This window comes from Paroedura picta, chromosome 6 (genome assembly GCF_049243985.1).
Source record: "Paroedura picta isolate Pp20150507F chromosome 6, Ppicta_v3.0, whole genome shotgun sequence".
In the NCBI taxonomy this organism is placed as follows: Eukaryota; Metazoa; Chordata; class Lepidosauria; order Squamata; family Gekkonidae; genus Paroedura; species Paroedura picta.
Genome location: NC_135374.1, coordinates 33,533,964 through 33,558,722, shown reverse-complemented (window position 1 = coordinate 33,558,722; position 24,759 = coordinate 33,533,964). Strand labels below are relative to the sequence as shown.

The 24,759-nt window shown below is 41.2% G+C and overlaps 2 protein-coding genes across 4 annotated transcripts in view; one reads left to right on the top strand and one right to left on the bottom strand.

The window, feature by feature from the left end:
* Positions 1-24,759, top strand: part of CMSS1 (cms1 ribosomal small subunit homolog) — a 225,589-nt gene that overhangs the window by 102,472 nt on the left and 98,358 nt on the right. The window contains exon 1 of one of the 2 annotated variants that reach the window (XM_077342071.1): positions 2,608-2,644. The exons of the other annotated variant lie outside the window; for it this stretch is intronic. Coding sequence (XP_077198186.1) covers positions 2,623-2,644 — 22 coding nt within the window. The 5' untranslated portion in view covers positions 2,608-2,622. Of the gene's footprint in view, positions 1-2,607; positions 2,645-24,759 lie in introns of those variants that run through there. 2 annotated transcript variants of the gene reach the window in all.
* FILIP1L (filamin A interacting protein 1 like) overlaps positions 1-24,759 on the bottom strand; it is a 199,597-nt gene that overhangs the window by 97,574 nt on the left and 77,264 nt on the right. The window contains exon 2 of one of the 2 annotated variants that reach the window (XM_077342054.1): positions 4,660-4,696. The exons of the other annotated variant lie outside the window; for it this stretch is intronic. Within the exon in view, the coding sequence (XP_077198169.1) occupies positions 4,660-4,696 (37 nt within the window). The remainder of the gene's footprint in view (positions 1-4,659; positions 4,697-24,759) is intronic. 2 annotated transcript variants of the gene reach the window in all.

Sequence of the window (24,759 nt, the reverse complement as noted above, 5' to 3'; positions counted from 1 at the left end):
TCTGAGATCTGATAAGGTCAGGTTAGGCTGGTACTATCCAGGTCAGGGCCCCTTCTCTATAGGACAAGGTTATTTTAATTAATAATCATGAACAAAGAATAATACTAATGACCAGAGAATAGGTTCGGGTATGTAGTTATGTTGGACTGAAGCACCAGAACAAAGTTTGGCCTTAAAGGTGCATTGGACTCAAACATTTTGTTCAGTGCCCCAGGAAGAAATGTAGAGGGTAAAAAAATATTGTATTTAATTTTGTATACATAATAATACCAGTTAGAATCATGGAATATTAGAGTTGGAAGGGACCTCCTGGGTCATCTAGTCCAACCCACTACACTATGCAGAACATTAACCTGCCACCTCCTTGAACCGTCACAGAATCACAGACCAAACTTCCCCAACCTTTCCTCATATATCTTGATCTCCTAACCCTTCACCATCTTTGTTGCCCTCCTCTGGACATATTCCAGTTTGTCTACATCCCTCTTCAACTGTGGTGCCTAAAACTGAACACAGTGCTCCAAGTGAGGCCGAACCAGAGCAGAGTAAAGCGGTACCATCACCTCCCATGATCTAGACATGACACTCCGTTTGATACAGCCCAAAATCCCATTTGCTTTTTTTAGCCACTGAGTCCTACTGCTGACTCATGTTCAATATATGGTCTACTAAGACTCCTAGATCCTTTTCACACATACTACTGCCAAGACAAATCTTCCCCATCCTATATTGGTGTATATGGCAAATGCAGAACTTTACATTTGTCCCTATTGAATTTCATTTTATTCAGTTGACCCCACTTCTCGAGCCTATCAAAATCATCCTGATTCTGTCTTCTGTTGTGTTTGCTAACCCTCCCAGTTTAGTATCATCTGCAAATTTAATCAGTATCCCCTCTAATCTCGCATCCAAACTATTTATAAATGTGTGGAACAACACAGGCCCCAGGACAGATCTCTGGGGCACACTATTTATCACTCTTCTCCAAGAGGATGCTGAACCATTAACAAATACACATTGGGTACCATCTGTCAACCAGTTATTGATCCACCTGGCAGAATTAGGATCCATATGCATTTTACCAACTTGTCAACAAGAGTATCATGTGGAAGCTTTACTGAAATCCAGATAAACTATAACCACAGGATTCCCCTGATCTAGCAAGATAGTCACTTTCTCAAAAAAAGAGATAAGGTTGGTCTGACATGACTTGTTCTTGTGAAACCCGTGCTGAGTCTTAGAAATCCCAGCTCTTTGTTCCAGCTGCTCAAAGACCGACTGATTGATGATTTGGTCCAAAGTTTTGCCAGCTACAGTTAAAATTTTTTTAAAAAATAAAATTCCATCATGTAATTCCAGTACACGAGCCAGCATGGTGTATTGTGTAAAGTGTTGGATTAAGATCTGGAAAACCCAGGTTCAATTCATGCCATGGAAGCTTGCTGGGTGATCTTGGGCCATTCACATTACTCTCAGCCTAGTTCTGACCAGGGTATAAACTGCACGGAGCTTTTATTCCAACTCCAGGTTGATTCAGTCCCTGCCCTCTACACAGAATGCAATTTCCATTTGGATTTGGGGCGATTTAAAATTTCCTTCTGCAGCAAGAAGGATTGATCCGGAGTGACCCTACCTTTATTGTGCGATATCTTGGAGTGCTTTTAATGCTCAATATATTTTAAAATCGCATTGTATTGAATCTGGGCTCTCCTCCGTGGTAGAGGACCCATGAATGGCTACAGGTGGTCATGTGACAAGCCTGCCTTAAAGGAGAAGCCCCTAATTTCTCTCAACTTCTGTCGGCCTTGGATTTTTTTGTGTGCCTTCTTCGTTCCTACCCACCTTCAAGAAAAGAAAGGATTTTTTCCTCCCTCCTCTGACTTCTTTGATCCTCTCCCCCCCTTCAAGAAAACAAAGAAAGAGTCTCCATTTGCCTCCCCCCCTCTTCTGAGCCTCCCTAATCACATGCAGAACACTTTCCTGTTTCATTGGGGAGGGGGGAAAGAGGAAGACCTGAGTTCAAAGTGATCTGAATTCAACAGGATTAACAATGGAATAGACAAAGTAAGTGCAGACTCTGCCCTGGATAGTCCTAGGATAGTCTTATTACATCAGATCTCCTGCATTTTAAAAATAAAAGGGCAGCAGGATGATGCTGGCTTTGAGGGCCATCTTCAAGAGCCTTCTTGAAACTGTGCTGGGGTGGACCCCCCCCCCCGCCCCCTTGGTACTTCATTGGTCCAAGGTCCTCAAGCAAGCTTCCATGGCAGAGTGGGAACCTGTAAGTGAAATCCTAGTCTGAACTCCAACCATTATACCTCATTAATATCAGAGTCCAGTACCACATTAGCTCTCCATGTGGAAGGGGCACTGATTCACTCTACCTTTCCAGTCCCTTTCTAAGTTTGAGATTGTCAACATTGTCTTTAAGGTGAGCTATTTCTGAGTATTGAAAAATATAGCAAGCTACTTCTCATGGGCTAGGAACAGAAATGTCATTTAAGCAGCACAGAGAAAAGTCCTAGGAAACAAAGCTATTTTTTAAGCTAACAAACAAACAAACAAAAAAGCCTGGAGCAGGTCTTTTCATGATCTTTTCTTCTCTTCCCTTCTAGGGGATGCATGAGCAACTTTGCTGAATCCAGTAAGCTACTGGTAGCTCACATTTGCCATGACCCGCATAGCTGGACTAAGTTTGCCATCTCAGAAGCTAAACCGCATCAGTCTGGGTTTGGATGGGAGACCAGCTGGGAAATCCAGAGTTACTTCATAGAGGCAATGTCTCTTGCCATGAAAACCCTATACTTTCTCCATAAATCAGCTGCAACTTGATGGCGGGGGGGGGGGGGATCTTACAGTCTCTCTGTTTTAGATCCCTGCTTTTAGCAGTTGTACCTTTTTTTGGTAATGACTGGGGAAGGCACTGGCAAACCACCCCGTATTGGGTCTGCCATGAAAACGCTAGAGGGCGTCACCCCAAGGGTCAGACATGACCCGGTGCTTGCACAGGGGATACCTTTACCTTTATCTTTACCTTTTTTTACATATAGATTACGGTGGAAGGGAATCAGTTAAGGCAAAGAAGTGAGTTAGCAAAACACTGAACTAGAAATGGGTGCCAAAGACCACTGCAGTTTAGCATTGCTGTGAAATGTGTTTTTTAAGCCTTAACCAACTGTCCTGGAAAAGGCACACTTAGTTTATCATGTTTTAGAGATATGCAGATATTAAAGTATATCTAAAGAAAATGTACAGAGATGTATTCAGAGCTGTTGACTCCAACATATCTGTTGCAATGGTCTTTGGAAGTGTACATGATGCTGATTCCAGCATGCAGTTTGTATAATGTTGGATCCTTCTGCACTTTCCCTCCTTATATTGTACTTGTATATGCTATTAGCGGCTTGTTGTTGTGTTAAGTGAAAAACAGTGGGAAAATTGTTAATGTAGGGATAGTGTACAGTTAAACTGTTTTGTGACCTTGTGCAAAATCATGCACACAATACTTCTATCTTCTATATTCTATAAACATCCATAAAATGCTGAACTTTTAAGTACAATGCTAATCCCTAGTACATACTTTTAAGACAAAATAAAAAGTCCAAGTCTTTATTCCTTTAATAATAGTATTTATATAACCATGAATGGCCAATTATGCAAAATGTCTTTTTTGCATTCCTCATGGATATTCCATGTCAAACAAAGAGTTAATGGTGTTTAACAGCCCGCGTAAACTATCTCTATAAACCTAGATTACCTCATTTATGTTATATGATCCTAATACTATCCAAAAGAGGTTGCAGAAAGGGAACTAGCCTGTAATGTATATGTTGCATGCAAAGACATCAGAAATGTGCTCTCCCGAAGGACTACTTATTACAAGATTGAAGCTAATTGAACTTCAGTTACAATTAAATTGCCACAAAAATGTATTCGCAACAGCAGCATTTCTGTCCAAAAGACTGTTCTTAATCATTTTAGTATACAAACAGCAAACACTATGTCATTCTGATATATTCTGTGTACTAAAATATCTACCATTCATATATAATTTGATTAGACTGCTGTCTCCGACAAAATTAGTTTCCACACTGGTTCAAGAACATGAAATATGCAACAGCAACAGCCTTTTCTGATGTATAGGAAGACGTAATGTAAAAGAGTGGTGTGCGATTAATTGTTCCCATTTCTCTCTTTCTTTCTCTCTCTCTCACACACAAAATATTTATTTATTTATTGTATTTCTATACTACCCTTGGGACATATAATGGAATCTCCTAATATGTTAAAGGGCATGTCAGTGGATACTGGCTAGGTTTCTTGATGATATCAAGTCAAGGAATCACATTTGTGCAATCTTGTAGTACCTTTTATGCCTTACTTTGCTAGCTGAGTTGTGAGGGATAACTCCATAGTCCCATAAAGCACAATAGATGTTCCTTTCCCTTGAAAATTTTGTGAAACATAGATACAAATCAAACAACAGTAGATCCATATTTATTCCTAATCAAACAGCAATAGATCCATGTTTATTCCTGATTTCTGAATTGCCAACTTAAGTGGAGCATAATACTATGTGTTGAGTAGGAACGTAAAAACCGTGCTAATGTTTTCCTTCTCCAGTGCAGTCAATAAAAGCTATTTTAATCAGTTGCCTACCTTAGAAATGAACAGAATCCTCTCTTGGGGCATGAATCTGCAATTAAAAATGAAATGTTTTGAAGCAGCATTGTAACTTGCATTTCTCAGGTGCCCATAAGCACCCAGGCAAGCCTGATCCTGTCAGATCTTGGAAACTAAGCAGGGCTGACCTTGGCTCTTATTTGGATGGGAGATCTCAAAGGATTTAGGTGGTGGTTCCTCCAAGGAATATTGGGGGTTAAAACTTTGGAGGCAGGAAATGGCAACCCACCTTTGAACATCCCTTACCTAGATGCCAGACAATCCTAGAATCTCCTGGCTATGCTACACAGTCATCAGCTCAAATGTGGAGTCCCACAGGGAACAGTCCTCCTATTTTATTTAACAGAATCCAAGCCTATGTGTGGTTTACTTTATTCTGTTCTTGCTATATTGTTGTTAGGATCATTGAAGTTGTGTTGTTTAGAACCATTGTTGGATTGTTATTGTTGTATTTGACTATGTTGTATGTTGATTCGTTCCATGTATCAAATAAACAAACAAACAAATATGAAATATAAATAAGAAATAAGCATCTGAAACACAGGCTGAAACAAACGCAATAAAGTAAACCACACTATAAACTTTTAGTTGGCCATTGTGAAAGCTGCCCTCTTCTGCAGAACATGCCTTCTCTGACATTAGGCCTTCTGTAGCACAAATGTCTTTCAAGGAACCAACAAATGCATAGCATAAGAGAAACATATTCCACAGCAGGAGAAAGGGAGTCCTCCTCCAGAGCAAAAAAGGAGAAGCCACTCTGTGGAAACACTCTGCAGCTCAGAATTCCAATCCAGCATGTGAAGATGATATTGTTGCTTCTCAAAATTTGCTTAAATGCAGGACTTTCTTCTCACCTGATACCTGTTTGCAGAACACATAGCCAGTTTTGGTGTGCATTCTAATTGTGCCTAGACAAGTGTTCATGACTAAAGGTAGGCAAGTCTTCCACAACAAAAAAGAAAAGTGAAATGCAGCATTTTAATAACAGTTATTTTAAAGACTATATCATTTGCAATGTGTTATAGAGGAGCGTGAATTGCTGCATCTCTTGGGGGGGGGAGATTTGTGGTTTGTTGTTTTATTCTGGCTTTAACTGAAATGGCTCATTAGATATTATTGTAAGTCGCCTTGCACTGTGATGTTAAATGAGGGACAAACATTTTAATTTTAATAAATAAATAATAAACGAGATCTTCTTATAATCCATCTATGGCTGTATAATACATCCATGGAATCCTGTACAGAGTTACTCTAGTCTAAGCTCACTGAAATCATAGGACTGTATTGTGATAATAGTTATAGAAAGTGAATCCTTAGTCCATCTTCTCCGATATAAACTGGTTTTACCAGACAAACTGTAAAGCAGGGGGAGTATTGTAAGTTACAAAAGGTGCTTAAGTTCAGCTATGATCTGGCAGGTATTGTACAATGTTAACAGTTGTTACCTAGACACTTAGAGAATTTTTTTAAAAATTATGTGGGAAAGCTGTGATTCCCTTTATGCCAGAAATAGCTTTTCTTAACTTCCATGGAGCCACTAATTTATTTAATACACATGGAGAACTTTTTCAAGCTAAACGGCATTCTGCATTTTACCCTTTCCATCTGGAAGCTAGTACCCAGAGTGAAAAACCGCATCATATATTTTTAGGATTAAACCATCTATTACTGATAGATAATGACAGAGCAGAGGGAGAAGGCACCAGTTAGTCTGCATTAGCTCATGTACTCTGGATAACTCTTTAGAGAACTCGTAGGAGGCTTTTTTCTGTTTTGTTTCGTAAAAAGCTGAAATTCTGTTCTGACAACTTAGTACATATTTTGACATGACGAATGGCCTCTTCTCAAGTCATTGATAGGTCACTGTGCTAACTCCTCATGTTCTCCTTCTCATTGTTTCTTGAGACTGACTGCTGCATAGCTGTGCTATTTTGCCTCACCATAAACTTACCAACAGTTTGTCACCTAAAATAAAATTCTGCCTAATAAAAGCAAGGGGGGAAAAAAGAACTTTGAGGTGCAGACATCAACAGATGCTTGCCAGATGGCAATTGTCTGCTCCATTCAGCTATAAAAATGTGGTGTGCTTATTAGTTTAAATTTCATAATTTTTAACAGGATCTTTTCCCTACACTGGCTTGTAGCATTTCACTTGAACTTGGGAATACATAACTCTGGCAGTATGCAGGAGATCATGGTTGACGCCACTTAACTGATGCATCCATACAAAGTACTAAGGGAAAAAGCGAAGAAAACACTTAACCTCCAAAAAATTGGAATCAAGAAACTCAAAAAGGTTAAGTTTAACCTTTTAAAGGTTAATATTAAAAGCACATTCTGTACAAAAATGAAAAATATTAAATATATGAAAATTCTTGTATATATTTACAATGAAAGGTAAAAACACTATAAGGCCTCATTATAAAATGTGCTTGTATAGGGTTCTGAACTGACTGATGGCATTGCATGATTTACAGTGGTGTTTCAGCCTTCCTGTTCTTTAATGTGCATATGTAATGTTGGTCAAAATAACTGGCACTGTTTCCTTGGGTGAATCACCTCACAGCAGTAGTGCAGAAAGGCTAAGACAGAGACCACCCTGTAGGCCTTATATTAGCTTGGATACAGTAATGTGCAAATATAAATGAACTTTGTACAGTCCCACTTGTGCAAGATCTTGTACAATTCCTGGTGCTGCCTATGTTTTGTAGTAACTAGAAATTGGCTGCACAAGAGGTTGTGCAGTAAGTTTGACAGTACAGCCAGATACCATGGACTTTTTCTTGCACAAGAGTTCCAGCACAGTGGAAATTTTGTGCTGGATCCAACCCCTTGTCTTCTCAAACACACAACATCTGTCTCATTATCTTGGATGGACTATGGTAGCCAACCTCCAGGGGGTGACTGGAGATTTCCTGGAGATCAGTTCGCCTGGAGAAAATGGCTGCTTTGGAAGGTAGACTATATGACATTATACCCCATTGAAATCTCTCCCCTCCCCAGACTCTACCCCCAAAATCTCCAACCATTTCCCAACCCAGAGCTGGCAACCCTAGGGATGGATGCAGTAATTATATTATTCCCATGCTACAATTTTCTTCTTGTATTTAACAAAAAGGGGACGGCAAAAGTATATCTTGGCACTTTGACACACCTAAACAGTGAACATAAGAAAAACCTGACACCTCACAACAGAAGTCAGTCTATTCCAGCAGTGTTCTTTCCAACTGGCATAAACCTGTGTGCAGTGCACAGGCAGGATGTGAAGGTGGTAACCCATCCACACTGTTCCATCCATCCAGAAACTGGTATTGTGACTTATTGGAAATGAATATGCAAATTCCATTTACCATTGTGGCAAGTGTCCATTAATCAATCTGTGTTCTTTGAACCCTTCCCTTTGAGCCCTTGTGTGAGCCCTTCCAAAGTAATCTAATCACTAAAAAACCTTTAGTGTATGTAAATCGTTTAAGAATTGTGTGAGGAAATATTTCATTTTGTCTGTCACACATCTACTGCCAGTTTCATTGGGTGTGAGCAAAGCTTTCTCTCAGTACATCTTTTCCACTATATATATCACCTCATGAACTATTATCAAGTCCCCCTATGTAAAAAGTCCCCAAATGTCATGCCTTTTCCTCATGCAGAACATTTTCCAAACCTCAGATCATTTTGGTTGGCATTTTCTGCACATTTACCTGCTCTAGAGAGCTTTTAAAAAACAAATATGTGTACCATAACTGAGCACAGTACTCTAAATGTTGACCGTAAGTTTATATATAAGCGTTATGATGTTGCCAGTTTTTTGCATCTTGTTCCTAATAATCATGTCTAGCATGGTATATGCCCTTTTCCTTGCTATCACCCACGAAGTTGAGATTTTCATTGAACAGTACCAAAATCCCAGTTTTCTTCATGTGCACTCTATGGTATTATTAATCAAAATGGCTAGCATTGGTCTTTGCATGAGGGAAGATCATAAAAGTTGTGCTTAGCCTTTGGCTTCTCATGATAGAAGTGACTAACATATAACTATAATTGGTCAGATACTGAAATGATAGCTACAATTTAAGTTCCTGTACCAGAGCAGGAACTTTACTTTTTAAACACACCTTCATGTGCTGGTAGGAGAAACATGGTATTACTTAACAGGATGATTCAAACCTCCAAGCTATCTCTGGGAGACAGAGACATTTTGTCCTGTCTTCAAACAATGCTTCATCTTCTCTTTATGTGGGCACCATGGGTTTTTCTATATTCTGTGTAACAGCTGTGCTTTTAACATCTGCATTTTTATTTAGCATTTTTATAGTGTTCTTTTCCTCTGAGGAATCTCGCAGCAGCCTATGAGGAGTTTCTTTTTATATTCACAATAACAACCTTAAATGGTAGGTTAGTCTCCAAGACAGCAGTTTGTCAAAAAGGCCAGATAACTGAGCAAAGATTTGAATTCAGATCTCCCAGACTGCGCTCTTTTGAGAAATATTTAGCCTACTCTTGCCTTACTACTGCCAATTGTGCTCTGTCTGGGACTCACTCATTCTCTAACCACAAGCAAATTGGTATTGGTGGGCCCTTGGTGGGCAGCGGGGGGGGGGCCCTGTCTGGCTTGCCTGGGGTGTGGGGGGGACGAGCATCTGTTGTATTGTTAGATACAACAGGCTTTGTTGCTAGTTATGATGATAATTTCAGAGTGGATAGCTGTATTAGTTTGTTGCAGCAAAAATAATCAGGGATCTAATGACAACTTAGTAACATGGTTTTCTCCCAGTGTGGGCTTTCATGGACTATAGCTCATTTCTTCAGATTGCTTTTTAGCCTTTAAGTTACCACAAGACTCCTGTTTATTTTTGCCTGCTAATTATGAATTGAAGTAAGCTTAAAGAAAGCAGAACATATTTGTTTTCCCCCTAACAAAATGTCATGCAGTACACTGTCGGAAACAATACATTGTCAGAACATGACATAACTTGTTAGGAAAGCTATGATTGCAATTGCAGTATCCAGCAGTAACAGTTGATGCAAAGTAACATGAAAACCACATGCAATATTAATCAATTGTGTAACATTTCATTGTAAGTTGAGAATAATTCTTACAAACACCTGAATTTGCTTAACTGCAATACTTCAGTGGCAGGTATGGTTCTAGGGAATAAAGATATTCCTGTTGATGCATTCTGTTGCCGAAGATTCAAAGTACCCCTTTGTAACAGATTCCATTAGGTTCTGTTAAGTCCTTATCAATCAGATAAAAGTGTTCCAGATTTCTACAATAAGTAAACACCATTTATGTAAAGAATCTTTCTATATTTATCATGAGCAGCTGACGCAAGTGGTTATATCTCGGATTGTAACATGTTCTGCCCTTGAAAAATGTTCCAGAATCTTTAGTTGGTATTAAATGCTGCTGCCGTGTCTGGGACCAGCACATATCATGGCTGCCTTTAACAAACTTAATCACTGCATAAATGTTCAAGTTCAGTTCACATTGCTAGTCATTTCTGCTAAATTTCTAAATGGTATATGCCCAAATGCATGAAGGACCACCTCCTTCCACATATTCCTGTTCCCCATTAAGATCTGACAAGCTCTCCTTCATGAATACCACATGGAGAAGTGGGTGGGGTGAAAAGGTCCTGGCCCTGGTCAAGGCCTGGCAAACCTCTTTTGGGCCAGAGACCACTAGCCTGTTGGAACCAGCAAAGCGTAATGCTCTTTGAGGGACATATTCAGCGAGGCAGTCCCTCAGATGTGCTGAACCTGGACAATGAATAGCTTTGAAGGTCCATACCAGCACCTTGAACCTAATCCAGCACTCCACTGGGAGCCAATGCAGCTGCCTAAGGATGGAGTGTGTATATAAGCCCTCCATGATGTTCTAACCAGCTGTACTGTTGGAAGCAGGAACAAGGGAAGGCCCACGTAGAGCGAGTTACATAAGTCCAAACTGGGTAAGCCTTTGCCTATATTTTTCTCTGTAGTCCGTCTTTCCTCTATCCTAGTAGCTGAAGGCAAATCCCAGTAGGTACTGGTGTTCCATCTGTCAGCTCACAGCCTTTGATTCAGAATACCTACATGATGCTGACATCTCTAGATCATACCACTGAGCTCCCTGAAAGTTTGTTTTTGGTGGTCAGTGGAGGCTTAGAAAGAGTGCAGAGAACAGAGGAGGAGTCTGAAATGGTAGCAATTGTCATGGCCTTTATGAAACCCTAAATTCTCTAAAGTCTTCAAAATGTGTAATTGGATACAGGCCACTGATTTTATTTGCATCTTTGTTCAGTAATGAGCTTCCTTTTTTATTGGCCTGTACTTGCTGGTTGCAATTAGAGTTCAGCCATCAGGCTGGGACTTGGGTTTGGAGGAATAAACAAGATCCAAGAGTTTGGGGAACCCAATCCACTCCAGCAACTGAAGCAGCTTACCTGATTCATCCCCCTCCCCTGTGATGGTTAAATATGGTATAGATCATACTCAAACCTTGTGCTGTTCTTTAAAGTAATATCCAGCAGAGTCTAAAAATAGCTCACCACTAATTCTCCCTCCCCTTGATGTCGTGAACATGTTTGTATACAGAAACGCCTGATGTTCCTGTTAAAAGCCTGGATTCTAGTCTGTACATTGTCCTTGCATAACCTTTTTTGTGAAAATGAGTAGCTGTCAATGCTTCTAACCATATAAAGGAAAAAGGTAATATCACAAACCATTGTCTTCTAGTGTTCCTTCTAAGGGAATGTTTGTTAGGTACCAGACTAGGGAGATGTGTTTCATAAGGACAGGACAGAGACAGGATAAACTTCTTCCCAAGTAGCTAACTCTAATTTCAGTGACTATTTATATGGGCATTACTATCCAATGATGTGATAACAGAAGTCACACTTAACACAATGGAATGAATAGGCATGGGCATTAACCTAAAAATTCTGTTTTGGGGTGGCCCCCAAATTGAATCCCAAATTGAACTGGGATTTTCCCAGCTGAACTGGATCATGGGAATCTCCCAGGAAAGTTTAAATGGTTGATAGCTGTCGTGGAGACCCACCAGGCTCTTATATTTCAATGGCTGGCACCCATCTGCTGTGAGGTTAAAATGGCTGTTTCAATTCCCTATGCTTGGAAGTGTGGGAGAGTGAAACAGATGGGTTAAATGGCTTGTAGCTGTTTAAACCTAACAGCTTATAGGCAGACCAACCACTGAAATAACTCATAACCATTTCAGGCTAACAGTGGGGCAGGTGTGCCCATCTGCTGTGAGGCTGAAATGGCTGTTTCACCGGTCCATTTCACTTCCTGCCACGTGGAAGTGTGTGTGTGGGAGAACAAAATGGATGGGTCAGCTATTGTGTTTAAATGGCCCCAACAGCCAAACAAAACTAGACAAAAGGCCAGTAAATGTTCAGGGAAGGCTCCTTCCCTGAACATTATTAGTTATTTTATTTATTTATACCACCTATCTTGGTACAGCCAGCTCTGGGCAGCAAACAGCATAACATATACATATGTTTGGGGGCTACAAAACAGGCCAAGTATGTGCCAGATTTTGGCTTGTAAACTGGTTCGTGCCTATCCCTCATAATGAATTGTGCTGATTCACTAATGAAATGCCCTATTCTTCCCTATACATTATCTTACATATTGTTGTTGTTATGTGTAAGGCATGAAAAGTCTATCTGCTCACTTGGCAAGTATTCTCATGTCTTCTTCCAGTTAAACTAGTTTACTGTTTGATCTGGCACTTAAAAGACCAGAATTTAGCACACAAGGAAACCACTCCATTGTCCACCACTCCTCAAATCACTACTCAGTGGTATTTGAAACACCACCAGCAGCACTTTGTGCTTAAAATGGAATCTGGAATTTGCTCTGGTTTTCAAGGATATTGCACAAAGGTGCCATTTGAAAGAGGAAGCTGGGCAGCCCTCCGGTATGCAGTTTGGATCCCAATTATTTTCTCTTATTGTTCAGGTGTCAGAGATTATTAGGTGGTATTACTAGGTGGTATTTCACCACCTAGCAAAACAGCTGTTGCTACGTTCAAGTCTGGGTATCTTCTCGGACTATGGAACCCTACACAGATTAAGAAGATCTAGGCGTTGGCTGATACAAAGTCATCAGCCTTGTGTTGTCCTCTTTCCCTCTCTTCCCTCTACCAGTCATGTTACCTGACTGGTAACCAAAACACGTGATAATCCTTCGCTACTAGCTTTCCTGCCCTTACTCTGTTTAATTGGGTGGTGTTTGCAGAGGTGAAAGAACTCAGAGGTTGGGGAAATCATGTCATAAATTTTAGAATATCAAACATTATGGCAGTGGGGGAGGGGGGAGAATTGGTTGCTTGTTTGATGTTTTTAGTGGCAGCCAAGCAACTTTCATAATATTTGTTTACAGCAGAAGCCTCAGCAGTATTGTACCTCTTTGCATTGCTGCTCTAAAGCTTTGACAGTTCAGTCATGGGACCCCTTTTTTCCTGAGCCTCTTTCAGGGAATCTTTATACAAGCAACATCCCTGGGGAGGGAGAAAGAACCCTATTTGTTGCCTTTTGGGGTGAGTTACAGAGCTGAAATTAAATTCTGAGTTGGTCTTGCCTTTCTTGACATGCCAGTGTGTTTGTTCTTTTTGCCTTGCCCTGCCTCCCTGTAAATCAGACATTCTTCCTTGATTGCATCAGGTTACTAGTGACAAGATTAATGCTGGGAGGTTAGGGAAGGATGACGTAGTGGCTCATGGAAAGTTTACCTGAGAATTATCTCTAGCTCTCTACTGTTTAGTGTCTAAGTAATGTGCTGAAGTCCTGCCATCTGCTGTTCTTCTGCATGGTATGATCACACTTACCTCACCCCGTTCATTTTTCCCCCCTTTCCATGCCAGATCTGATTAGGAGTAGCTTTGTTTCAGGCCCTATATTTCTGAAACATTACGCATGTTTAGCATTGATAAGTGAACCATGATATAAAGTGGAGAGGGATCAGTGTTTCAAACCACTGTGGAAACTTCTCTTTTTCTGAGACAGCTCAGGGTTTTTGTTGTGTATGTGTGTGTGTGTGGGGGGGGGGGTATTTTTGCTGAGCTCAAACAAATGGTGGAGAGACTTAAGTGTGGTTTTCTTACATCATGGTTGCACGGGAGGTGGGGGGGGGGAGACCCAAGCAAAGCTCAGTATAATTCAGGCACTTCCTTTCCATGATTCTGATGAACATCCAAAGGAGTAAAGACTGGCCATCATGGTGTGGACCATGCACTGCAATACAACCATTAGTGTGCTTTATTATAAGCTGTGTGGTGTATATGTATATTACTGCTACCCTATTAAAGCATGCCTACATTTCTAGCTGAGTTGGAAAATCTTCTACTTAACATGGAAGCAGCTTCATTAATGGCCCATTTGAAATGATAGCAGGAGAAGAACTACATCAAGGTTCAATTCCCCACCACCTCCAGAAGATTTAAGTTTGCTGCGAACCTAAGTCAGTGTCTTAAGATCTGTCAGCGTGGAGGCAGAAGTGAAGCATTGTGCTTGGACATGGCTCATTCCAGCCTTGAATCCCAGCTCAGCTACTAAGCAGGATTGGGCAAGGTTACCTCTTTCTCTGCCTTGCCTATTGTAAGAATAAATTAAACAATAGGGAAGTGTAAGGCCCTTTGAAAAGTACTGTAATTACTGAAAATGAAGTGTCTGTTACAGAAAACCTCAGCTATTATGTGGGTTCTTTTTAAAAGCCAAGTAGTGAGACCTTACGTTTTGTTTGGAATGGAATTATACCACTATAACCATAAGCAAGATCAGGCAAAATACAGAGGAGTGGATCGGCTTCTTGAAACAGGAACCTGTGCCTGCAAGATACTGTGAACTTGTCTCAAAGATCTTGCCAGAGCTACAGCTTAGATGCTGCATGCTGCTTACATAATATTGATTACACCAACACAGTCTGATTATGCAGCACACAGGATGTGCTCCAGGAAAAGTGAAAAGAGGGCAGGAATTGCTTAACCAAAGAATGCTTGTATCATCTTGTCAGGTTCAGTAATCCAAAGTGATTGCATTATTGTCATAGATACAGTGACATAACTGTTTTCTAAGATTGTTTGCAATTGCAAGAGACACAGTTTTTGATGAGGAGCGAATCTCTCCAAACTTTTCTTTGAACCATCTAAGCTAATGGGGAATCAGAGCAGTTTGGAGAAGAAAATTATGAATGTCATTACAGTTTACACGGAGAAATGATTCCCCCTCTTTGTCTTGGAGCTACCAGTGGTCTGTTTTGTTTAAGAGGTGTTGAACCCTAATAGGTTTCAAAAGATTGTGTTTTGCTTGACCAGAGCAAAGGTTCAACTATTCTAGCATTTTTCTCCAACAGCCACATTATTTCCTTCCCTCCCCCTTCCCATTTCCACCCATAGAAGCAGAGCACGATGTTTGAAGCATGTTGTACTTGAATACAGAGATTCTATTTTAGCCTTCATAGATAAAATTCACAGCTGAAGCCCTGCTATTTTGTAGTAAATCATTGTTTGCATGGTTTAGATGGAACAGCAAACAATAGTTTGCTACCAATGAGGGCTCTGAATGTGAGAGAAGGAGCCCAGTGTTTGTTTGTATAACACCAAAGCACAAATTGACTGATCCTCGGTCATATTTAGACCTATCTTCTATGAAATGGCCTTAACCTTTTTCATAGCCAGCTTAGAATTCATCAGAGAATTTTGTGGTGGAAAGTTTCAGAGTAGAGCATAGAGAAATGTTTTGCATGGAGAAATGCTTCCATTGATTTGTCTCAAACTCATCAGTTGACTTGGATAAGTACAGCTCCTCGTACTTAGATAGCAGGGACATATATTTTTTGCTATTCACTCCTCTACTCTTTGTCATTTTATATATTTCCTTCATATCCCACCTTAATAAGCTTGTCCCCCAAAAGATAAAGCTGCAGTCACTGAATCTCAACCCATATGCTTGCGCATAGGAAAGATGACCAAATAGATGTTCTAAGTCTTTGTGGTGCCACTGGATTTTTTTAAAATTTGGCTGTGGCAGACTAATATGGCTACACTTTTGCTTGTATCCTTGCTGTTTTATTATCAGTTCCTTTTCACAACAGCTGAGAAGTGGTATTTCCAAAAGATAAAATGCATCATAAGTTGTTGCATTTTAAAATCCCATATGCTTTTTCTAGTATGCGGTTCTCCCCCCCGCAACAATTAAACATTATTTTGTTGGTCCCTTGACAAGCCACTGCAGGCAGTTTTCACAGTACTACCTAGTGCTGAATTTCCTTTAGCAGTTGTTTGTCCGTGTTCATTGTGGTTTCCCTGTTAATGTCAATTACTATTTGAATGAAATGGCAATTTCCTGTTCTAGTGTTGCTTCCTTTTTTGTGTGTGTTCACTGGTTACCAGGATATCATTAAAATGTTGTTTTGGAACTGTTTTGGTTGAGTGGAACTGATGTAGTCCACTTCTAGGTAAGAATACTGTTTTTAGTGACTTTCTTGTGCTGGACCATATCTTCTGGTAATGTATAGACTTCTTTATTATTGAGAAGAAGATATTAATGCCTTTTCTTCCTTTTTGAATATGAATTCTGCCCTTGTCATGCCCTACATTTGTTTGGTATAGTTGTGGACTGTGGAGACATCAGTATGTCCATACTGAAGTTCAGCCAGGACAAAAGCACTTGAAGGTGATACAGGGTTATGATGTTGCAGTATTCAAAAAGGCTAGTGTCACTTTATGTTGTGTCAGCAACATTTAGAATCATAGAATCATAGAATCATAGAGTTGGAAGGGGCCATACTGGCCATCTAGTCCAACCCCCTGCTCAACGCAGGATTAGCCCTAAGCATCCTAAAGCATCCAAGAAAAGTGTGTATCCAACCTTTGCTTGAAGACTTCCAGTGAGGGGGCACTCACCACCTCCTTAGGCAGCCTATTCCACTGCTGAACGACTCTGACTGAGAAAAACTTTTTCCTGATATCTAGCCTATATCGTTGTACTTGAAGTTTAAACCCATTACTGCGTGTCCTTTCCTCTGCAGCCAGCAGAAACAGCATCCTGCCCTCCTCCAAGTGACAACCTTTCAAATACTTAAAGAGGGCTATCATGTCCCCTCTCAACCTCCTTTTCTCCAGGCTGAACATTCCCAAGTCCCTCAACCTATCTTCATAGGGCTTGGTCCCTTGGCCCCAGATCATCTTCGTCGCTCTCCTCTGTACCCTTTCAATTTTATCGATGTCCTTCTTGAAGTGAGGCCTCCAGAACTGCACACAGTACTCCAGGTGTGGGCTGACCAGTGCCGTATACAATGGGACTATGACATCTTGTGATTTTGATGTGATGCCTCTGTTGATACAGCCCAAAATGGCATTTGCCTTTTTTACCGCTGCATCACACTGCCTGCTCATGTTTAGTTTACAATCCACAAGTACCCCAAGGTCTCATTCACACACAGTGCTACCTAGAAGCGTATCCCCCATCCAGTAGGCATGCTTTTCATTTTTCTGACCCAGATGCAGAACTTTACACTTATCTTTATTAAATTGCATCTTGTTCTCATTTGCCCATTTTTCCATTGTGTTCAGATCTCGTTGAACTCTGTCTCTATCTTCCGGAGTATTTGCCAGTCCTCCCAATTTGGTGTCATCTGCAAACTTGATGAGTAGTCTCTCCACCCCCTCATCTAGATCATTAATAAATATGTTAAAAAGTACCGGCCCGAGCACCGAACCCTGAGGTACCCCGCTACTCACCTCTCTCCAGTCTGATGAAACACCATTGACAACAACTCTTTGAGTGCGGTTCTCTAACCAATTCCCTATCCACCTAACGATCTGAAAATCCAGATTGCAGTCCTTCAACTTATCCATCAGAACATCATGGGGAACCTTGTCAAAAGCTTTACTAAAATCCAAGTAAATGACATCAACCAAATTTCCCCGATCCAGCAAACCTGTTACTTGGTCAAAAAAGGAAACTAGGTTGGTCTGGCAGGACCTGTTGGAGACAAATCCATGCTGACTTCCTTGGATCACCAAATTGTCCTCCAGATGTTTGCAGATCGCTCCCTTTAATATCTGCTCCATTATCTTCCCCACAACAGAGGTCAGACTCACTGGTCTGTAGTTTCCCGGGTCATCCTTCCTCCCTTTTTTGAAGATCGGAATAACGTTTGCTCTTTTCCAGTCCTCTGGGACATCTCCAGTCCTTAAAGAGGTTCCGAAGATGATGGACAAGGGCTGTGCAAGTTCTCTGGAAAGTTCTTTGAGTACTCTCGGGTGCATTTCATCTGGACCAGGGGATTTGAACTCATCCAGTGCAGCTAAATGCCTCTCGACCACCTCTCTATCCATGTTAACCTGCCACCCAGACACTATCCTTTGGCTACAGCCATCTCTAGATGTGCCTAAACACTTAGACCTGTGGGAAAAAACAGATGTAAAATAGGCACTAAGCCTTTCTGCTTTCTCTGCATCTTTCGTTAGAGTTTGTCCATCCGCACCCAACACCGGGCCTATTGCCTCCTTTACTTTACGTTTGCTCCTCACGTAACTGAAAAATCTTTTCTTGTTACAATGGGCTTCCCTGGCCAATCTTAGCTCACTCTCAGCTTTGGCCTTTCTGATGATTGATCTACAGTGCCTAGTAACCTGTAGGTACTCTTCTTTAGAGCTCTGTCCTTCCCTCCATTTCCTGAACATTTTCCTTTTCTTTCTTAGTTCCTCTTGAAGTTCTCTGTTCATCTAAATAGGCTTCTTAGAGCTCCTGCAGTGTTTTCGTCTTTCTGGAATAGTAATTGATTGAGCATGCAATAGCTCTTGTTTGAGTAGCGCCCACCCTTCACATGCTCCCTTCCCTTCCAGCATTCTCGTCCATGGTATGACACTCATCATGTCTCTGAGTTTATTAAAGTTTGCCCTACGAAAATCCAACATCCGCGTCTGGCTACAAGCTTCCTTGGCTCCCCATCTCAAAAGGAATTCTATGAGGACATGGTCACTTCCCCCTAGGGTCCCCACCTCCTTCACCTCATCCACCAACTCTTGCCTGTTGGTCAGTATTAAGTCCAGTATGGCTGAACCTCTTGTGGGTTCATCTACCATTTGATAAATGAAATTGTCAGCCAGGCAGGTCAGAAACTTGCATGACTGAGGACGCTTCGCAGAGTTTGTTTCCCAGCACACATCTGGGAAATTGAAGTCACCCATGATGACAAGGTCCTGCCGTTTGGATATTTTCTCAAGCTGCTCACAAAGTGCAGCATCCACATCCTCTCGTTGGTCAGGCGGTCGGTAGCAGACACCAACCACCACACTGTTTGTTTTCCCCTTGCTTATTTTCACCCAGATGCTTTCCACTGTAGATATGCTCTCCTTCACTAGAATTTCCTGACAGGTAAGCCCTTTCCTCACATACAGTGCCACTCCTCCACCTCTTCGATCTATTCTGTTTTTTCTGAACAGTTCATATCCATCCACCATTACATTCCAGTCATGAGAATCATTCCACCATTTCTAAGCCATGAATGTTAGTTATTTATGTCTTCAATGTTTACTAAAGTTGCCAAAGTGATTTTCAAACACAAAAGCAATTCCCTGCAAAGTGCAATAATAAATATGCAAAAGAAAAGCATTGTTGTTGTTATGTGCGAAGTCGTGTCCGACCCATCGCGACCCCATGGACAATGATCCTCCAGGCCTTCCTGTCCTCTACCATTCCCCGGAGTCCATTTAAGTTTGCACCTACTGCTTCAGTGACTCCATCCAGCCACCTCATTCTCTGTCGTCCCCTTCTTCTTTTGCCCTCGATCGCTCCCAGCATTAGGCTCTTCTCCAGGGAGTCCTTCCTTCTCATGAGGTGGCCAAAGTATTTGAGTTTCATCTTCAGGATCTGGCCTTCTAAAGAGCAGTCAGGGCTGATCTCCTCTAGGACTGACCGGTTTGTTCGCCTTGCAGTCCAAGGGACTCGCAAGAGTCTTCTCCAGCACCAGAGTTCAAAAGCCTCAATTCTTTGACGCTCGGCCTTCCTTATGGTCCAACTTTCGCAGCCATACATTGCAACTGGGAAGACCATAGCCTTGACTAAACGCACTTTTGTTGGCAGGGTGATGTCTCTGCTTTTTAGGATGCTGTCTAGATTTGCCATAGCTTTCCTCCCCAGGAGCAAGCGTCTTTTAATTTCTTTGCTGCAGTCCCCATCTGCAGTGATCTTGGAGCCCAGGAAAATAAAATCTGTCACTATCTCCATTTCTTCCCCTTCTATTTGCCAGGAATTGAGAGGGCCGGATGCCATGATCTTTGTTTTCTTGATGTTGAGTTTCAAGCCAACTTTTGCACTCTCCTCCTTCACCCGCATCAACAGGCTCTTTAGTTCCTCTTCACTTTCTGCCATTAGGGTGGTATCATCTGCATATCTGAGGTTGTTGATATTTCTCCCTGCAATCTTGATCCCAATTTGTGACTCCTCTAATCCCGCATTTCTCATGATGTGCTCTGCATAAAAGTTAAATAGGCAAGGCGACAGTATACAGCCTTGCCGAACTCCTTTCTCAATTTTGAACCAGTCAGTGTTTCCATGTTCAGTTCTCACTGTTGCTTCTTGACCTGCATATAAATTTCTCAAGAGACAAATAAGATGCTCTGGTATTCCCATCTCTTTAAGAACTTGCCACAATTTGTTGTGCTCCACACAATCAAAGGCTTTAGCATAGTCAATGAAGCAGAAGTAGACGTTCTTCTGGTACTCCCTAACTTTCTCCATGATCCAGCGTATGTTGGCAATTTGATCTCTAGTTCCTCTGCCTCTTCGAAATCCTGCCTGTACTTCTGGAAGTTCTCGGTCCACATATTGCTGGAGCCTAGCTTGTAGGATTTTGAGCATAACTTTGCTAGCATGAGAAATTAGTGCAATGGTGCGGTAGTTTGAACATTCTTTGGCATTGCCCTTCTTTGGGATTGGAATGTAAACTGACCTTTTCCAATCCTGTGGCCATTGTTGAGTTTTCCAAATTTGCTGGCATATTGAGTGTAGCACTTTTACTGCATTGTCCTTTAAGATTTTGAATAGTTCAACTGGAATGCTGTCACTACCACTAGCTTTATTGTTGCTCAGACTTCCTAAGGCCCATTTGACTTCACATTCCAGGATGTCTGGCTCCAGGTCAGTAACTACCTCATTGTGGTCATCAGGGATGTTAAGCTCGCTCTTGTATAGTTCTTCTGTATAATTTTGCCACCTTTGTTTAATCTCTTCTGCTTCTGTGAGGTCCCTACCATTTTGGTCCCTTATCATACCCATCTTTGCATGAAACGTTCTCTTCATATCTCCAATTTTCTTGAAAAGATCTCTGGTCCTCCCCATTCTATTGTTTTCTTCTATTTGTTTGCACTGTTCATTTAAGAAGGCATTCTTATCTCTTCTAGCTTTTCTCTGGAATTCTGCATTCAATTGGGTGTATCTTTCTCTTTCTCCCTTGCCTTTCACTTCCCTTCTCTCCTTAGCTATTTGTAAAGCTTCCTCAGACAGCCATTTTGATTTCTTGCATTTCTTTTTCTTTGGGATGGTTTTAGTTGCTACCTCTTGTACAATGTTGCGAACCTCCGTCCATAGTTCTTCAGGAACTCTGTCTATCAGATCTAATTCCTTAAATCTATTTGTCACCTCCACTGTGTATTCGTCGGGGATATGATTTAGTTCATACCTGAGTGGCCTAGTGCTTTTCCCTACTTTCTTCAATTTAAGCCTAAATTTTGCAACAAGAAGCTCATGATCTGAACCACAATCAGCTCCTGGTCTTGTTTTTATTGACTGGATAGAACTTTTCCATCTTTGGCTGCAGAGCACATAGTCAATCTGATTTCTGTGTTGACCGTCTGGTGATGTCCATGTGTAGAGTCGTCTCTTGGGTTGCTGGAAAAGAGTGTTTGCTATGACCATTGTATTCTCTTGACAAAATTCTACCAGCCTGTGTCCTGCTTCATTTTGTACTCCAAGGCCAAACTTGCCTGTTATCCCGGTTATCTTTTGGCTTCCTACTTTAGCATTCCAATCCCCCATGATGATAAGCACATCATTTTTGGGCGTTGCTTCTAGAAGGTGTTGTAGGGCTTCATAGAACTGATCAACTTCATCCTCTTCAGCAGCAGTGGTTGGGGCGTAGACCTGGATCACTGTGATGTTGAATGGCTTGCCTTGGATTCGAACAGAGATCATTCTGTCATTTTGGGGATTGTATCCCAAGACTGCTTTTCCTACTCTCTTATTGATTATGAAGGCTACTCCATTTCTTCTGCGAGATTCTTGTCCACAGTAGTATACCTGATGGTCATCTGAATTAAATTCACCCATTCCTGTCCATTTTAGTTCACTGATTCCTAAAATGTCGATGTTCAGTCTTCTCATTTCTTGTTTAACCACATCCAGCTTGCCTTGATTCATGGATCTGACGTTCCAGGTTCCTATGGAATAAAAATCTTTACAGCATCGGACTGTCTTTTCGCCACCAGTTACTTCCACAACTGAGCGTCCTTTCGGCTTTGGCCCAGCCGCTTCATTCATTCTGGCGCTACTCGTACTAGCCGTCTGCTCATCCCCAGTAGCATATTGGACACCTTCCGACCTGAGGGGCTCATCTTCCAGCGTCATATCGTTATGCCTATTGGAACTGTCCATAGAGTTTTCATGGCAAAGATACTGGAGTGGTTTGCCATTTCCTTCTCCAGTGGATCACCTTTTGTCAGAGCTCTCAGCTATGACCTGTCCGTCTTGGGTGGCCCTGCACGGTATAGCTCATAGCTTCACTGAACTACGCAAGCCCCCTTGCCACAACAAGGCAGCGATCCTTGAAGGGGGAAGAAAAGCATACTAAGCAGTTTAAAAAGAATAAAAATTGATTTGTCATATTAAAAAATCAGTAAGCAAAGAAAGACCTGTAGAAATCACTAAGCACATAACCACCTTAATTTTTTGGTACTATAGTACAAAAAAGGAAAAAAAGGAAGTTATCAAGATGGAAAGAATTCAGAGGAGAGCATACCCAGTGGTAAGGGCAAATTATATAACAAGAGGCAATAGGAAATGTATACCCTGAAGATGGAATTTGCCAATATAGGTTTTGGAAAGCTCTAGAAAGGTGAACATTTTCAACAAAAGTAGCATAATTGTAAATAGATTTAAGAGTTTGGAAAGGCATCTAACTATTAGAACAGCTCACCAATTGAACAAGTGTCATGGGAAGGTGATGATATCCTCTTCCATGGAGGTATTCAAGAAAAGGCTGTAACAGCATCTCACGGGGATGCTTTTTAGCATGTAGGAGATTCTGCCTTGATGCAGAATGAGATCTTTCCATCACAAGTGTTGTTGTGATTCTGTTATTTTTATATCTATATCTGAGAGCCTCTTGTGGCGCAGGGTGGTAAGGCAGCCAACATGCTATCTAAAGCTCTGACCACGAGGCTGGGAGTTCAGTCCCAGCAGCCGGCTCAAGGTTGACTCAGCCTTCCATCCTTCCGAGGTCGGTAAAATGAGTACCCAGCTTGCTGGGAGGTAAAATGGTAATGACTGGGGAGGGGAATGGCAAACCACCCTGTATTGAGTCTGCCAAGAAAACGCTAGAGGGCATCGCCCCAAGGGTCAGACATGACCCAGTGTTTGCACAGGGGATACCTTTACCTTTTATATCTATATCTATATCTATTATATTGATAAAGGTGAGGGATTACTGTTATAGGATATAGATCTGTAAGATGATTAAAACACACTCCTAACTCAAACAGTTTACCTTGAGACATGGGAGAGGATAAAGAAATCTAATGTCACATAATATTGTGGATTGCCTTATATAATTTAAAAGGGAGTGTATGCTGTACATTAACTGGAGAGCTAAATTGTCACACTTTTTGAGTATGTGGAGGAAAATGTTATCTATCTTTCTACTATGGCTTAGGGGTGTTACATCCTTCCTATTAAAACCATATGTCTAATAGTGGTAGGTGGCTTCACAGCACAGATAAAAAAATTTGAAACGGGGGAGCCACCCATGACTAACATATACATAAGATATACATAGGAAAAAAAAAACCATCTTGCAGAAAAAACCTGAGGGTGGGGGTCATTGACCCCTCCTCCAGTATTAGCAGCCTAATTCAACACCCTTCTTCACCATGTTAGGCAGGCCTGAAAAGGTGAGCAGATGAAAGGATTGGGAAGGAAGGAAGCAGGCAAGCCAATGTGTAAAGGAATACTAATGAGTGAGGAGAAAGATGATATGGAGGAAGCGATGACTGGACCAGCTGGAAAGCAGAGCTAGGAAGCCAGAAGGCAAGCAGGTAGGTAAGTGAAGGAAGGGCAGGTAGGTGGGCAGGAAGAGCAGGTTAGAAAAACAAGAACTCAGTAGGTGGACAGAAGGCAAATCTGAGGTAGGGTGATATTGATTCAGAAGAAGAGAGGGAGAACTAAGGAAAGGGAAAGGCATTTGCCCTTTTTTATTTCCCCATTATTTCTGTGTAATGCACAGCTAATCTCCATTATTTGGGTGGAGGGTAGACCTATTTTTTTTTGTACAATAAATGTAATGTGCATTCTAAATCACACTGGTATCTACCTGAAATTCCAACATCTTATGAAAGGCTTTCCTAGTATTACTAGTAATAATAATTGTTGCATTAATTCATGGGATGGCCCGTAATGCAGTTTTGTGCTATCACACTGAGTATCACAAAAGTACAAAATAATTCTATACACACTTTCTTTTATAATGGGAGAGTTAGACATAACTAGACGTGGCTTGATCTTGATGTGACCATAATAATGCTAAAACATTTTAAGAATAAAAAATGTTTTATTTCAGTTTATAGTTAACTTAGGAAAATTGGAATTTGGCTTAAAGCCACAATCTGTTTCTTTTACTTTGTATAATATAAAGTACACTAATAGCATTTGAGTTATTTTTTGTATTTCATTTTAATTAGAGTGAGAGAGCCTTAAGCATCTTTACACTGCTCCGCGGGAGCGGTATAAATAAAACAGTAAGGGGTGTGAGGGAGCGTTCGGTTCGGGGTGGGGGGGAGAAGATTGGCTTACT